This window comes from Gymnoscopelus microlampas (genome assembly GCF_963454915.1).
Source record: "Gymnoscopelus microlampas genome assembly, chromosome: 2".
NCBI classification, from domain to species: Eukaryota; Metazoa; Chordata; class Actinopteri; order Myctophiformes; family Myctophidae; genus Gymnoscopelus; species Gymnoscopelus microlampas.
In genome coordinates, this window is record NC_139939.1 from 44338978 (window position 1) to 44354836 (window position 15859).

Consider the following 15859-nt stretch of genomic DNA (forward strand, 5'->3'; position numbering starts at 1 on the left):
TATTTCGGTTTTAGGGTTAGGTTATTTAATTCTTATTTTTGCCTGATTTTACCGATTTATTTAAAAATATATATATATTTTTTATTTTTTCAAAAAGTGGGGGGTATGAAATCACGGATCTGTGGGAGTGAGGGTGTCGCGTCGTACGCACAGTGAATGGCCGTGACGCCCCTGGATTGGATGATCCAGCCCCTAGCAGCCGCTGATTGGTTCGTACACGCAGCGACCGGGTAGCTCTACTCCCTGAGCGATCCCAGATGCAGGGTGTATTGTGAAACTCAAAAAATACCGCCAGTCAGGTTACAATATATCGGCCAAACCGATATACTGGTCAGGCTCTAACGCAGAGCTGCTTTGCAGGAATGGAATGGGCCAGCTGGGTCTGTAAAACACCTTTAGTTGGCATACTGAAAAACAGCATGTGCCAGCCAATTTCTGATTTCTAACAGTTTTGCAATGCGATTCAGAAAATATCTTCAAATTCCCATCATGGCAGAATGGTCCTTTGATTGTTGTTTACCCTGGGGAGCTATACAATGTATGACATCTGTTACAGACAAACAGTTGCAAACGCTGCATGCATGCACACACGTGCACACACACACACACACACACACACACACACACACACACACACACACACACACACACACACACACACACACACACACACACACACACACACACACACACACACACACACACACACACGTGCGCACGCACAGACACATTTTGATTAATGGGTTACAATAGCTGGGGGATGCAGAAGGCTGAGCCTCCTGTCTCCCAGGAAACATAAACTTTGACATTATCAGAGGATTTAATTAAACAATGCTTGTTCAAACACTGCCACGCAATTAATCACTGCCACCTCCAAACGTCGCACATGCACACAAACACACAAAGCAAACTTGGATTAACACACTCAGCATAGCAAACAAACAGAATTAACCACTGGTGAACAAACACACTCCCTCGCACCAGACCACGTTCCTATCTGAGCGTTCTGTGACATCATAACATGTTTTATCCAAAACAAAACAAAAAAACTGGAAAAGGACAGAAAGGATAGTGATTGGATAGGATTTTCTGTGACAAAAACATGCCCTTTGGAAGAAAAAGGTGTTTAAAAAAAAGAAAACTGACTCTTGAAAAACAGTCAGTTTTTCCCTCTTAGCCACTTAAAGGGGTATAGCACTCATTTTCAACATGTATGTCTATGAACTATGTCTTTAATACACCTTAGAGCTGTTGTGTGGAAATAAGAAAAAAGCCCCCCCCCCCTCTATGTTGTCTAGAACTCCGCCTCCTCAGCCAAAAATACACTTTGCGTATGTCACTGATCACATGACCTCAATCAATCTAAGGTGTATTAAAGACATAGTTCAATGTTGAAAATGAGTGGTATACCCCTTTAAGCCCTATATTCGTCATGCATCATTACGGATAGTGATAGTAGCAGATCTACAAGCCTCGCAACCTATAGCATTTGTGACACATTGTGAGCTTGTAGATCTGCGATTCTCCTACACAGAGCTGCTATTTTCCAGAACATTGTCTGACCTTTTGTTGGCCTGTAATCGTCTACCCGTCAGTTAGAAAAAATAAAGCCATGCACTTCATTTCACCCCAGACTACAGTGCCACTTTAGGTCAAGTACAAGGGCTTTAGGAAAATTCTTACATGGATTTGGGGATTATAATTTCCATACAGCCCTCTAATACATAGAAGAATTCCACTGAACCTTTAAAACAAAATTCCTTTCTTCAGGTCACAACAACACCATTACAGACATGGCACCAGAGATAGCGAGGCGGTGAGAGCCGAGGGACGGAGAGAGAGAGGGTGAGAGACAATGGGAAGACAGAGCGGGAGGAGAGATAAAGGAAATGGTTCTTGAGAGTCCAGTGGTTAGTCTGACAGCCTTAATTAACCAATTCAATCCGGGAACACATCTGTGTCATTTTAGATTTCTTTGGCTATTCAAAAGTAGCATGAGCTTGTAGCTCCGCTATTTTTTGAAAAAAAAAAAGAGAATTTGTGCAAATCTTTGCACAAATCTTTGCTTCTGAGGGCCCCTGGAACAACATTTTGAGATGGGGGTCCGCGACCAAATACATATCTAAAAAAGTTTTCTAAATCCTAACTGTATGTTGCAATATCAGTGGTGCTCCAACTTTTCCATGTCAACCCCCAAAATGATTTGTATTTGGCCGCGGACCCCCATCTCAAAATATGTTGTTCCAGGGACCCCCAGAAGCACAGATTGGAGTTAAAAATATTCGCTTTAAAACACATATATTCAAAGATTTGGACAAAATGCCCACGACTTTACAAAAAAGAAGCAGATCTACAAGCTCATAGCGCGGCACTCTATGAGCTTGTATATCTGCTATTTTTGAATAGCCAAAGAAATGTTAAAATGACAGATGCGTTCCCAGTCATAATGGATTAAACAACTCAGTCCTCAAGGAGGAGATACTACACCTCCTCATGGCACCGACTCTCCTCACACCCCCTCCCTCATCTCTTGCCATCTTCAATTTCTTTCTCAGAATTATCTTGCCCTGTCCCTCTTTTCTTTCTCCCTCTCTATCTCATTCCTCTGCTAAATATCACTACCATTAACCACTTGAACCCTATATACTTCGTTGACTGGGATCTATCCTTGTGTTGGTCCCCTCCTTTTTTTCCCCTCTACACAAAATCAATTTGCCGAAAATAGCTGATCTATAAGCTCACAACGCATCACGCTGTGAAGTGTTGTGAACTTGTAGATCTGCTGTTTTCATAGAACGTTAACCTATTATGACATACCCAGAAAATGAAGCGGTTACGTTTTTATAATTCTCTCCACCCACTCTCATGTTATTGGGATGAATCTTGGTATAAATACATATGCCTCATCAAGAATCAAAATCAATAAAATTGACTTTTGCACACTTGCTTCATTATATAATAATTATTTATAATTAAATGTGTGAAATGTGCTGGTAACTAATTCTCATCTGAGAAAACAAAAACTAAATTGTCCGGGGTGAAAGACACAGTTCTCAGTTTCTTGAAACTTTTCAACAAATGCGTGTTGCATCAGCCCCTCTGAAGTAAATAGATGAAGTAAAAATGATTAGATTTGTGTGTGTGTGTGTGTGTGTGTGTGTGTGTGTGTGTGTGTGTGTGTGTGTGTGTGTGTGTGTGTGTGTGTGTGTGTGTTTACAAATAAACAACCTAATATGTTAATGCCTAATGGCAAACATTGAAGAGAAATGTCATTACGAGTCATTGCTAACAACCATTTTACAGAGGATTGTCATCTCTCTAGCTCTATTGTTGAACAGCAGGCATGGGACTGTTAAATCTTCAAGATGGATTAAATCAAATTATCTTACAGTGGATAGAACCATGAGACACTAGGGGAGCCGAAAGGTCACACACACACACACACACACACACACACACACACACACACACACACACACACACACACACACACACACACACACACACACACACACACACACACACACACACACACACACACACACACACACACACACACAGACTTGACGTGACGTGACCATCAAGTGGTTTGTGACCAGACGAGTACACACATCCACACACCGTGCTAATAAACCCCCAGAGGGTTTAGCTTCAGAGGAGTCCTAGGTCCTGACCACGGCTGGCTGCCCACATGGCTGACGACGGCAAAACACCTGAACCGTATACCAACAGTGAAATGACAGATGAGCTTAACCCATTGAGGCCTGAGGTTCCGATTCTGCAAAATGTCTTCTAAATCCTACTCTAAACAGTTTTCTGAAAAACATGTGTTTCTACATCAGTGGTTTTCAAACATTTTCATGTCAAGGACCCCCAAAATTATATGTATTTGGCCGCAGAGCCCCATCTCAAAATATTTAGTTCCAGGGACCCCCAGAAGCAAAGATTTGAGTTAAAAATGTTCCTTAAAAAAATACATATATTCAAAGAATTTTACATATTTTCAAGTTTTTCTAAAATAGCAGATCTACAAGCTCATAGCGCGGCACTCGGTGCCGCGCTATGAGCTTGTATATCTGCTATTTTTGAATAGCCCAAATGTAAAATAATGCTTTTTTTTTTGCTCAAATCAAAAAGTGACACAGATGCGTTCCTGGTCTTAAAGGGTTAAACAGCGGGGATGACAAAATGCACCTGCTACTGCTGCTCTCCTTCTCACCTTTGCCCTTATAAATCCCTCTTTTCTTGGCTTTCCTTTCCTCCTCCTCATCTTAATCCTTTTTTTCCCCCTGCTTCTATCCATCACTCTTCTGTGAAATATCTCCGCTGAAACCTGCATCTTCAGCACAGCATGGGTCCCCTGTTGACCTGAGGCATCTATGACTGAAGTTACATGGGGCAGTATCCTGGCAACGCTAGGCCTGTCACAAGTATTACATGCTACGAAATACAACAAAATAGCAGATCTACAAGCTCACAACGCGTCGCAGTGCGACGCGTTGTGAGCTTGTAGATCAGCTATTTCCACTATTTTGTAACAGATTCCGAAGTATAGAATATTAAATATGGTGTATTTTGTCCATGATGCGAGGCATTATTGATTTTGATTATTGGTATTGGTCGTTGTCAGTAATTTCTTTGTGTATTTATGTTTTTGTGTCATATCTGGCCAAAAAGCCGCACAATTAAATAGTTAATCGCGATTATTTGTATGACAATTAATCGTCAAGTAAAATGTCATAATCGTGACAGCCCTAATACTACGTCAGGCATAATACCTAGTCAGGCATAATAATACCCAATCAACTGTCTCCTACTAGGCTACTGGCACAAGTCCCATTTGTTGCATCATGTCTGAAGAATCACTGCAGTAACCAGTCTGACCTGTCAAACTTCATGCTGGGCTCAAATCTGTGTGTGTCCAGGTCCATCTGTGTGAAGCCAAAAAAAAAACATGTGCTGCATGGCAGGGGCTTGTATTTGGAGGTGTCAAGAACTACTGGTCACACAGTCACACTGCTGGTGTGACTGTGAACAAAGTAAGTGGAGAAAGGTTGGTAGATTGGTGGATCTTCATGGAACTTGGTGGGCACTATCAGAAAAGGCAATTCACTTTTGTGTGGAAAAGGTCAACAGTAAGAATCAAGGATTTTCATGAAGCTCGGTGGAAAAGATCTGACCCGAAGACATGACTAACTTTTGGGTAAAAACCTAAGGTTCAAGATTATCTTTTGAGTAAAAAGGTTCAAGGTCAAACTTAGAACAGATGAGAAATCGGTAATATATCTCATTAACCCATTAAGACCTGAGGTGATTCTATTAAAAAAATGTTTTTGAAGAAAATCAACAACAACAAAAAATCAAGATTTTTCAAAAATAGCAGATCTACAAGCTCATAGCGCGGCACTCAGTGCCGTGCTATGAGCTTGTATATCTGCTATTTTTGAATAGCCTAAGACATCTAAAGTGACACAGATGATACGATAAGATATGCAGGTGCTTTCGTTTATTCATAAACAGGCATCAACCTACAGTCCTTAAAGTAAAGCCGCAGGGCCCGAAATCTGGCAACCAAGAAGAGACAGAGCCATAGCACAGTGATAGATGACACTAGGGGACAGGAAGGAAGAAAGAAAGGAAGGAAGGAAGGAAGAACAAGTGCTCTGATGAATGCACTTAGAGATAGAGATCAGGGTGTTGCATCCTCTGCCTCAGCCTTCTCCTTTAAAACCAGACCAACAGGTTGGTTCACATGGGGACGAACTCCACATCCCTGTGTGTGTGTGTGCACTAGTTGTTATGTCATGAATCACAGTTGTGTGGCCTGTGGTTAGAGACCACGCTGTACATGCAAGGTGGCATTTATGAACATGTCTGTAGTGAGGTAATTGATACCTATGGTCATACAGTACATACATCAGGTGCGTGCAGGGAAACAAGGGCAACCTTGTGGCGTTTGCATAGATTTTGACTTTGAACACTGAATTGTTGATGAGTTAGACTAGAGGTCCAATATGACGTTTCATGCCTGTGTTGTGATTTGACAATGATACAGGATAGCAAGTCATTGTGGACAGAGTCATACAGTACTGTACACAGCAGGCTACACACACATGCTCATATAATACATTCATATTCACGTTCTGATCCAGAAAAGGTTGAGAACCACTGGTTTCAACTCTGATCAGACAAACAGCTCACACAGCTCGTAGTGTTAAAGCCCTGCCTTTCCAACAATGAAACAACAGCTCTTAGCATTTCGATGGGAACAAGACTTCACTCTGTTAACCATCTCTCCGTTCCCTGGCGGTGGTGACAGAAGCTCAATAACGCACACTTGAAAAGGTCAATTTGTACTGCTATTGGTTGTCTTGCCCTGATGTGATGAACGTACAGAGAGATGAAGAATAAGAGACAGAGAGAGGGAGAGTAAAAGATGGAGAGACATTGATATGTACATGTGTGACATGTAAGATAAGAGCAATATTGTTAGATTAACCCATTAAGACCTGGAAATGTGTCATTTTTAGATTTGAGCTAAAAAGCATGATTTTACACTTTGGGCTATTCAAAAATAGCAGATATACAAGCTCATAGCGCGGCACCGAGCGCCGCGCTACGAGCTTGTAGATCTGCTATTTTTGAAAAATCGCGAAAATGTGTGCAAATCTTTGAATATATATATTTTTAAAGCGAACCTTTTTAAACTCAAATCTTGCTTCTGGGGGTCCCTGGAACAAAATATTTTGATGGGGGTCCGCGGCCAAATACATATAATTTTGGGGGTCCTTGACATGAAAAAGATTGAGCACCACTGATATAGAAACATACGATTTTCAGAATACTGTTGAGATTTAGGAGACATGTAATCGGCTTCAGCTCTTAATGGGTTAAGAGAAATGAAAGATTAAAGATTATGTTTGTTTGTGCAGTGACATTTCATTCCTTTACATTACTTTTTTATGCATTACATAAAGCAACAAGAATTGCCTGTGTGTGTGAAATTCACCATACAAATACAACAATGTGGGTTGGCGAGTGCAGTGCATGAAGTGAGAGCAGAGAGCGACAAAGAGCAATACAGCATCAGATAGACAAAATGGCAAGATTCACACCATGCTGCATTTGTTCGCCACTTCGCGGAGAGGACGAGTCAAATCATGTCACATCCTTTTATCTAAGTTGAAATGTCCCTGTTTTGACACCATCCTCAGGAGAACATCTCCTGTGTCACACGCACGTGCACGTGCGCGTGCATGCAGACACACACGCACGCGAGCACACACAATCTATGACTTGGCACACTGGTCTTTCTTCACAGCTCCCACAAACCTGTCTGCTTGGATGTCTGCATGGTTTGGGACTTTTTTGGTTGCTCTCTAGTGCATTGGTTCTCAAAGTGGGGTCCGGGGACCCCCAGGGGTACTTGAGGGGGTTCCAGGGGGTCCCCAGCTAAATGATGGATAGGAACCAAATGGACCCTTATGGGTCTGTAACTCTGAGAGTGTACAAATGGAACCAAATGGACCCCCATTTGGTTCCAATTGTACACTCTCAGAGTTAAATTAGCATTGACTTTACAATATGAATTGGGGTCCCAACCGTCCCAGAGATTGAGATGCCATTAAATGGGGTCCGTAGCCTAATGCATGTTAAACTGGGGGGTCCTTGAAATTAAAATGGTTGAAAATCACTGCTAGAGCCGTAAAAATCTTCTCTTATGGGGGTCCCTGGCATATCTTTTTCAAATGGGGGTCCGCAGGCTAATAAGTGTCAATTTGGGGGTCCTTGACATGAAAAAGTTTGAGAACCACTGCTCTAGTGGCCATTGTGGACATTTTCTTTGCGTTTACAAGTGTGCTTTGTTTCCCCCGCCTCCTTGTTATCCACCACACCACACCCCCTTGCTAACGCCACACCTGAGATTTGTTTCAGTGTCATTGACAGGGCATAAGGCCAGAGACACATGGCTTAGTGTGACCTTTCCTTGCCGAAGAACAACAAATGATCCTTTCAGGAATGTAGCATGCCAAAGCCTGATTCATACCTTTGTCGCTCAACGGTGTGAGCTTGTAGGTTTGCTTCTTTTTTTTTTTTCCGGCATGCGACACCATCGTGCGTCAGAGCATAAATCAGGCTTAAGCCTCGCTGAGCACATACTCAGTTGGAAGTCGTGCTGCATCTTTAGAGTTTTATTGCTCTATTTATGTGCAAATTGGTTGGTTTGTTGAGGGTGAAATAGGACACAGTTTTGGTGCTGGGGCTTTAATTGATTTCATAGCATTTTCTATCATGAGCCTGCTCCCATAGAAACGCTATTTTCTCTGAATTTTAAAGCTCATTATTGGATGTGGGAGTAGTGTTGATTCAATATACATCTACATTGTTTACCCACAGCGCCAGATATCCACATCCCACATGCTCACAGATTATTACCACAATGGAGGATTCCCCTACACAGTATTTTATGGGTCAATTTTATGGGTCAATTTTTATTGTTGCGATTTAATGCAATTTAAAGGGCACGTTGATTTGAATAGTCCCTTTACATACTGAATTAAAATGTCTGTGATTTGTTAAATATGCAATGATGTTGAGCCAACATTGACTCAATTATTCAGGTAAGTTTGTTTAAAGTTTTAACGACTATGGAGACAATGTAAACACAAAATGGGAAAAGAAGTGGTCTACTGTATGTCCATGTACGATATTATGGCAGAAGCTGTGAATAGACAATGACATGAAGACTCTGATGTGGTTCATTAATTGTTCATGATATCGCTCCGCTGTCTTCATACCTTCTGTTAAAAAGCACACCTTTGTCTTTGGTTTTTAAGTGCTTTTTTGAAAATGAAATCCAAAGCTGTCCCGCTTAGTTTTGTTGCCTGACAATGAGAGAAATGGGATTTTGAAATGAGCGTGCCATGCAATAGCTATCTGCCTTTGTATTGAGCCATCTAATTCGAATGCCCCATACTGCGCTAACCTCTCTAAGCCCACATGAGGGATTGCATTCTTTTCTCCTCCAGAACCAAATTTCCCTTTTCAATTTCCACTTTCATTAGCTGCTGTGAAGCTCTCCAGCTGTGTGTGTGTGTGTGTGTGTGTGTGTGTGTGTGTGTGTGTGTGTGTGTGTGTGTGTGTGTGTGTGTGTGCGTGTGCGCGTGCGCGTGCGCGTGCGTGTGCGTGTGCGTGTGCCCAGCTATACATAGGTTGAGGATAATATCAGATGTCAATATTCATATCCTGGTGAGTCAGGGGTGTACTGTATGTTTCTTGTTGTGCATGTGTGTATGAATCAAAGAGACTGACATGCAAAAACAAACAAGGGAAAGCCAAGATCAATTAAGATGTGAATCATGACTATTCTGAAGATGAGCTGAGGTTACATAAGACACACAATGGCCTCTAGTTTGAGGAGAGCACTCTTGTTTATCGGCAGCGCATTTAAGTATGCTCTTGAGTATAATTACAATTTCAATTTAGGCATTTAACAGGTGCTCCCGTTGTCCAGAGGTACTTACAGGAGCAACATCTGAGTAAGCAGAGTAAGCATGAGGTACAGTACTCTAGTCAATAAACAACAAGGTAAATAGTCACATAAGTAGATTGCAGAGAGAACAATGAAGTGCCTCGAAGAAGCTTGAATACCAGGTAAACAATGAGCCTAGCTTGTGACTAAGCAACATGATATCTAAATTACATTCAATTTGTGTGTGTGTGTGTGTGTGTGTGTGTGTGTGTGTGTGTGTGTGTGTGTGTGTGTGTGTGTGTGTGTGTGTGTGTGTGTGTGTGTGTGTGTGTGTGTGTGTGTGTGTGTGTGTGTCTGTCACAGGTGCTTTCACTTGCACTTGTCTGAAGTGATAAAGATACTGCTTCTATTGAGGAAGTGAGGGTGCTTGAATATTTCATGACCACTTTGAACACATAACTGAATTATTTAAGCGTCTTCGGAAAACAAAACGTTGCAAAACGGCATTTCTTTTAGTAGGATATAGCTTGACATCTTTCTGTTCAATCCACACAGCCTGGCGTCTCACTTTGGTCTTCATCACATAATTATACTGAATGCACTTGAAAAACTAAAATCATAATTAATACAGTAAAAGCTTCATGTTCATTTATCCATTTGTAACTCAGAGAGTGTACAAAATGTCCATTTGGTTTCATTTGTACACTCTTACACTCAGGATGTTACTGTGTATTAATAAGTTAGTTTGTTTTGATAGCTGTCATCTCGATGGATCACAGCAACTAATGATGCACAGCTTACAAGCTTGTACAGGCAGATATACGCTCAAACACACACTCTATTACACACACACGCACACGCACACGCACACGCACACGCACACGCACACACACACACACACACATAATTACAGTATGTGGGTGACATATTTTATGATATTTATGACATATCTGCAACACTGATGTGTCAAGCAGCTGACAAATTAGAATCATTGTTCAGTGTGTGTGTGTGTGTGTGTGTGTGTGTGTGTGTGTGTGTGTGTGTGTGTGTGTGTGTGTGTGTGCGTATGCGTGCGTGCGTGCGTGCGTGCGAACGAGCGTGCACGTGCAACTCTGTGTACGTATAATCTCGTATGTGTTTCTTAGACATGCTTGGTATCAGTGATTGTCATGGATCTTCAAGGGATGGAGGGGTAGGGCGTTGTGTTGATGATGATGATGACTCCATTGCATCATGTCTCTCTGTCAACAACATAACACCTGTCTCTCTCTCTGTGTCTATTTCAAAGGCTTAAATGGCACGGGTTCACATGCTGCAGAAACAGGGATTGAGGAACACCCAGGAATGCGTAGATAATACATACAAAGTATGTACATACACAAAGAGACTACACACATTTGAGCTAAAAAGCATTATTTTACACTTTGGCTATTAAAAAATAGCAGATATACAAGCTCATAGCGCGGCACCGAGTGCCGTGCTATGAGCTTGTATATCTGCATTTTTTGAAAAATCGAGAACATTTGTGCAAATTAATATTTTTTATATTCTTTTAAAGAGAACATTTTTAACTCAAATCTTTGCTTCTGGGGGGGTCCCTGGAACAAAATATTTTGAGATGGGGTCCGCGGCCAAACACATATCATTTTGGGGGTCCTTAACATGAAAACGTTTGAGAACCACTGATATAGAAACATACGTTTTTTCAGAAAACTGTTGGGATTTAGAAGACATTTGTAGAATCTGCTTCAGGTCTTAATGGGTTAATAGCCTTCATTTACATCACTAAGTAAATCATTGTGTTACGGACAAATCGCAGTGCACACCTGTGAGTCTCTGTTTGCTTTTCTTGCCAGTCCAGGTAGGCTCTCGTGTCCATGTGAGTCAACAGCAAATGAGCTTTCAATTCTCGCTATAGAACAATCAGACCAGATTGTCTGTGACCCAACAAATGTGGTCTGCTCCAGGTTTTTTCCATTTTGTTTGTTTACTTTCGTGATGCTCCTCATCTTACATCATCCCGTGTGCTACACATTGATTGACTACCAAAATGAGGCAACGTCACAGAACTCTTGTGACTTAAAGGGTTAGTTCAGATTTTTTGAGTATTTTCTGTAGGAAATACTTACCATTAATGTAGTGGTTGCAAAGGTATTAATTGATTGCCCGAGTCCCGTGGTCAGAGTTATGGTCCGTTTCTGATAAATATGAATGTAGTTCCGGTAGATTAGTAGATTTGATGGGGGCCGCTCATTAAAAATAAATACATTTAAAAAACTAGCATCATTTGTATTGTTGACCTATTTCTACCATATAGAGCAGGTTTCGTTCAATTTCGACCCCTCTGTCACATGGTACTATTTTTTTGTGTCATATATTTTGTGCATGAGTAGGCTGCCGCGGCGCAGTGATTCTGGACACAAACATTAGTACCATGTGACAGAGGGGTCGAAATTGAACGAAACCTGCTCTATATGGTAGAAATGGGTCAACAATACAAATGACGTTAGTTTTTTTATTTATTTATTTTTAATGAGCGGCCCCCACCAAATCTACTAATCTACCGGAACTACTTCATATTTATCAGAAACGGACCATAACTCTGACCACGGGACTCGGGCAATCAATTAATACCTTTGCAACCACTAAATTAATGGTAAGTATTTCCTAAAGAAAATACTCAAAAAATCTGAACTAACCCTTTAAGAGAATCCTGAAATGAGTCACTCCAGTTCTCTTCGGGGAAAAACAGAGCAGCACAACCTTCATCGAGATACCTGATGAAGGTCGTTTAGACCGAAACGTTGTAATAAACTACTTGTTTGCTGTAAGTGAAGACAGTGTGTGGTAGTGATGCGCAGGTCAGGGTTTTTTATGACTCGCGGGTCCCGAATGTATTAATAATTTTACCCGCCCCGCCAAAACAGTCAACATTTCTTAACCCGACCCTGCGGGTTACCCGCAGGACCCACGGGTTACAGGTCAACCTGCGCATTACTATTTGACCCGCCCGACCTGCCCAAAAAGTCAACGTTTCTTGACCCGACCCGGCCCGCCCCGCGGGTAACCCACGGGTTACGGGTTGATCCGCACATCACTAGTGTGCGTGATCTCCATTTTTTCATGTTTCATGCACTGGCTGCCTGCTCCTATACAGTATGCACCTGTCCCAGTAGGTGTAAAGGAACTTTTTTTTCACATACTGTACATGAACAACATCAACATACATGTACTGTAGCCTTTGGGATGAACAGGTTCAGAAATTGATTTTGTTCATTTCTCACAGCTGTCATTCGTGTGCGTGGGAGGTTATGGAGAGAAACTGGCTGAAATCCTGTGTGTGTGTGTGTGTGTGTGTGTGTGTGTGTGTGTGTGTGTGTGTGTGTGTGTGTGTGTGTGTGTGTGTGTGTGTGTGCGTGTGTGTGTGCGTGCGTGCGTGCGTGCGTGTGTGTGCGTGCGCTCGCGCGTATGTGTGTATGCCAATGAGGCAGACAACAGCCAGATGAGTAAGATGAGAAAAAAAAGTAGAATTAACTAAAAACTGACAAATTGGTCTTAAAAGTACCGTACTGAAGATGGTTTGGAGAGGGTCTGTTTAGGGTCACAAGGTTCAACTTGGTTACCATGGTTACCTGAGAGCGTGGCTGAGCCTCCGCGGCCGTGGAGAGGCGGGGCCTGGAAGGCGTAGACCACGTCGCTATCGGCGATGGCTGTGAGGTCGTCCTCGTCCGAGAAGGAACGCTGGAAACCTGTGGTGTAGAGTTCTGACAGAATGACCTGGAGAGAGAGGGAGAGAGAGAGAGAGAGAGAGAGAGAGAGAGAGAGAGAGAGAGAGAGAGAGAGAGAGAGAGAGAGACAGAGAGAGAGAGAGAGAGACAGAGACAGAGACAGAGACAGAGACAGAGAGAGAAAGAGAGGAGGGGTCAGAATGAGGGAAATACAGACAGGGAAAAAGAGCGGGGAGTCAAAGCAAGAGAGGGGAGAAATAAAAGGATTTACAGCAAGAGAAGAAAGGAAGGACAGAGTGAAACAGAAACAGGGACAGAAGAGACAGAGGGAGTGTGAGATATAGAAGAATAGAAAGATGAGAGAGAGAAACAAAGGGATGAAGGTGAGAGAAAAAGAAACAAAGGAGGAATTAAAAAGAATGAGAGAGGAAGATTTAACATCACACCAGCTAACAGGCTTGGAGCAGGTGGAGCATGGAGACATGGAAAAATGACTCTTTCAGCATGGAGGTCAAACAAACAAACACACACACACACACACACACACACACACACACACACACACACACACACACACACACGGGTGCGTGCACACACACACACACTCACATGCGCATGCATGCACACACTCACACGGACGCACGCACGCACACATGCACTTGTAGATCTGCTATTTTCAAACAAAATCTCGGGGGGAAATTATAATAAGCAGACCTGGCACTGGTCGGGACTCATGTTTGGGCTGCCATTTTCACTAGTTTGGGTCCCGGGCAAACATCTAATTTTTCTTTTCGGTCTTGTGCTAAAAAAGGTGTGTATGTGTGTGACGTGTGTGACGTCACTGTGTGTGTGTGTGTGTGTGTGTGTGTGTGTGTGTGTGTGTGTGTGTGTGTGTGTGTGTGTGTGTGTGTGTGTGTGTGTGTGTGCCTACCTGTTCTGGAGAGATGTTACCCTCCTGTGCTACCATAGCTCGTAGGCAGGACAAGGAACCACAGAGAGGCACGGCCAAGCCCACACGTACATACCTCTGACCCTTAGCACTGAACACCAGGGTCACACACAGAGACCTGTACGGTAGAGAGAGAGAGAGAGAGAGAGAGAGAGAGACAGAGAGAGAGAGAGAGAGAGAGAGAGAGAGAGAGAGAGAGAGAGAGAGAGAGAGAGAGAGAGAGAGAGACAGAGAGAGAGAGAGAGAGTGAGAGAGAGAGGGGAAAGGATAGTGGTGAACCAAGCAAAAGGGATGGAAGCAGAGTGAGAGAAATTAAATAAAGTGTTGAGAAGGGAGGGAGAAGCAAGACAAATTCAACATTAGACAAAACTTTTATCAATACAAAAATGTGTGCTTATCCATTGCGTTGGATGTACAGTTAGTGGAAATTATGATATTTTTATTAGGATGAAATGGGTTTGGATCCGGACAAACCGGCCACACACACACACACACACACACACACACACACACACACACACACACACACACACACACACACACACACACACACACACACACACACACACACACACACACACACACACACACACACAGGATGGCGCCTGGATCAATTTGAGCACAATTTGATGTGGATGAAAAGTTGTGATTTGATGGGACAGGATGAAAGAAATGAAAACGATGTCTAAAACGTGTCTAAAAATATCTACAGTGAGCCAAAGATGCTTTGATAAAAAGATCAGATAGATAGGACATAAAGAGGAGCCCATATGAGAGAGAGAGAGAAGAGAGAAATAGCAGAACAAGAATTCAGAAGAGGCTATGAAGAGAAGAGAAGAGAAGAGAAGAGAAGAGAAGAGAAGAGAAGAGAAGAGAAGAGAAGAGAAGAGAAGAGAAGAGAAGAGAAGAGAAGAGAAGAGAAGAGAAGAGAAGAGATATTTCCTGTTTTCCCCGGCATGCATTATTCAGGCGAGTAATATGTTAGTAGCGTGGAGTCTGACAGGGCAGACACGAGAGGATCTGAGCTCCAGGTTTGTTTATCCCATTAAGACCTGAGGCGATTCTTAAAAATGTTTTCTAAATCCTAACAGTTTTTTGAAAAAAAAAAAAAAAAAAAAAAAAAGATTTTTCAAAAATAGCAGATCTACAAGCTCTAGCACGGTAGGGGTGTGCCGATACACTAATTTCACCAAACAATACGATACGATATTTGGCTCACAACTTCGATACGATTCCGATACGATACGAACTTTTTTATTATGAAAATATATGGGGGAGAAAAAAAGCAAATGCAAACAAATAATTCTGTTTTTGCATTATTCAGACATGCAAACTTGTAGCTTTTCAGCTACAATAGCCGTTTTTTTTTTCAAAACAATATTTTTTTTCCCCAAAACGATACATATCGTCACGAAAACGTATCGCGATATATCGTGGGACGATATATCGGCACACCCCTATAGCACGGCACTCGGTGCCGCGCAATGAGCTTGCATATCTGCTATTTTTGAATAGCCAAAGAAATCCAAAGTGACACAGATGCGTTCCAGGTCTTAATGGGTTATGTTATTTAGATGTGGCGAGATGAGACATGGAGTAGTGGAATGGAACCCGGGCGGGAAGGAGAGCCGCGGCGAGACGACGTTACGAGAGAGAAATGCAAAAGGGAGCTGCCATCTTTACTGACAGGTTCTGTGTAGTCTGCCAAGC

General features: G+C 42.3%; 1 protein-coding gene across 1 annotated transcript in view; it reads right to left on the reverse strand.

Annotated features, from left to right (window-relative positions):
- Positions 1-15859, reverse strand: part of usp43a (ubiquitin specific peptidase 43a) — a 133865-nt gene that overhangs the window by 25239 nt on the left and 92767 nt on the right. Inside the window, exons 5-6 of the mRNA XM_084046348.1 lie at positions 14132-14267; positions 13105-13249 (exon numbers count right to left, since the gene is read on the reverse strand). Coding sequence (XP_083902474.1) covers positions 13105-13249; positions 14132-14267 — 281 coding nt within the window. The remainder of the gene's footprint in view (positions 1-13104; positions 13250-14131; positions 14268-15859) is intronic.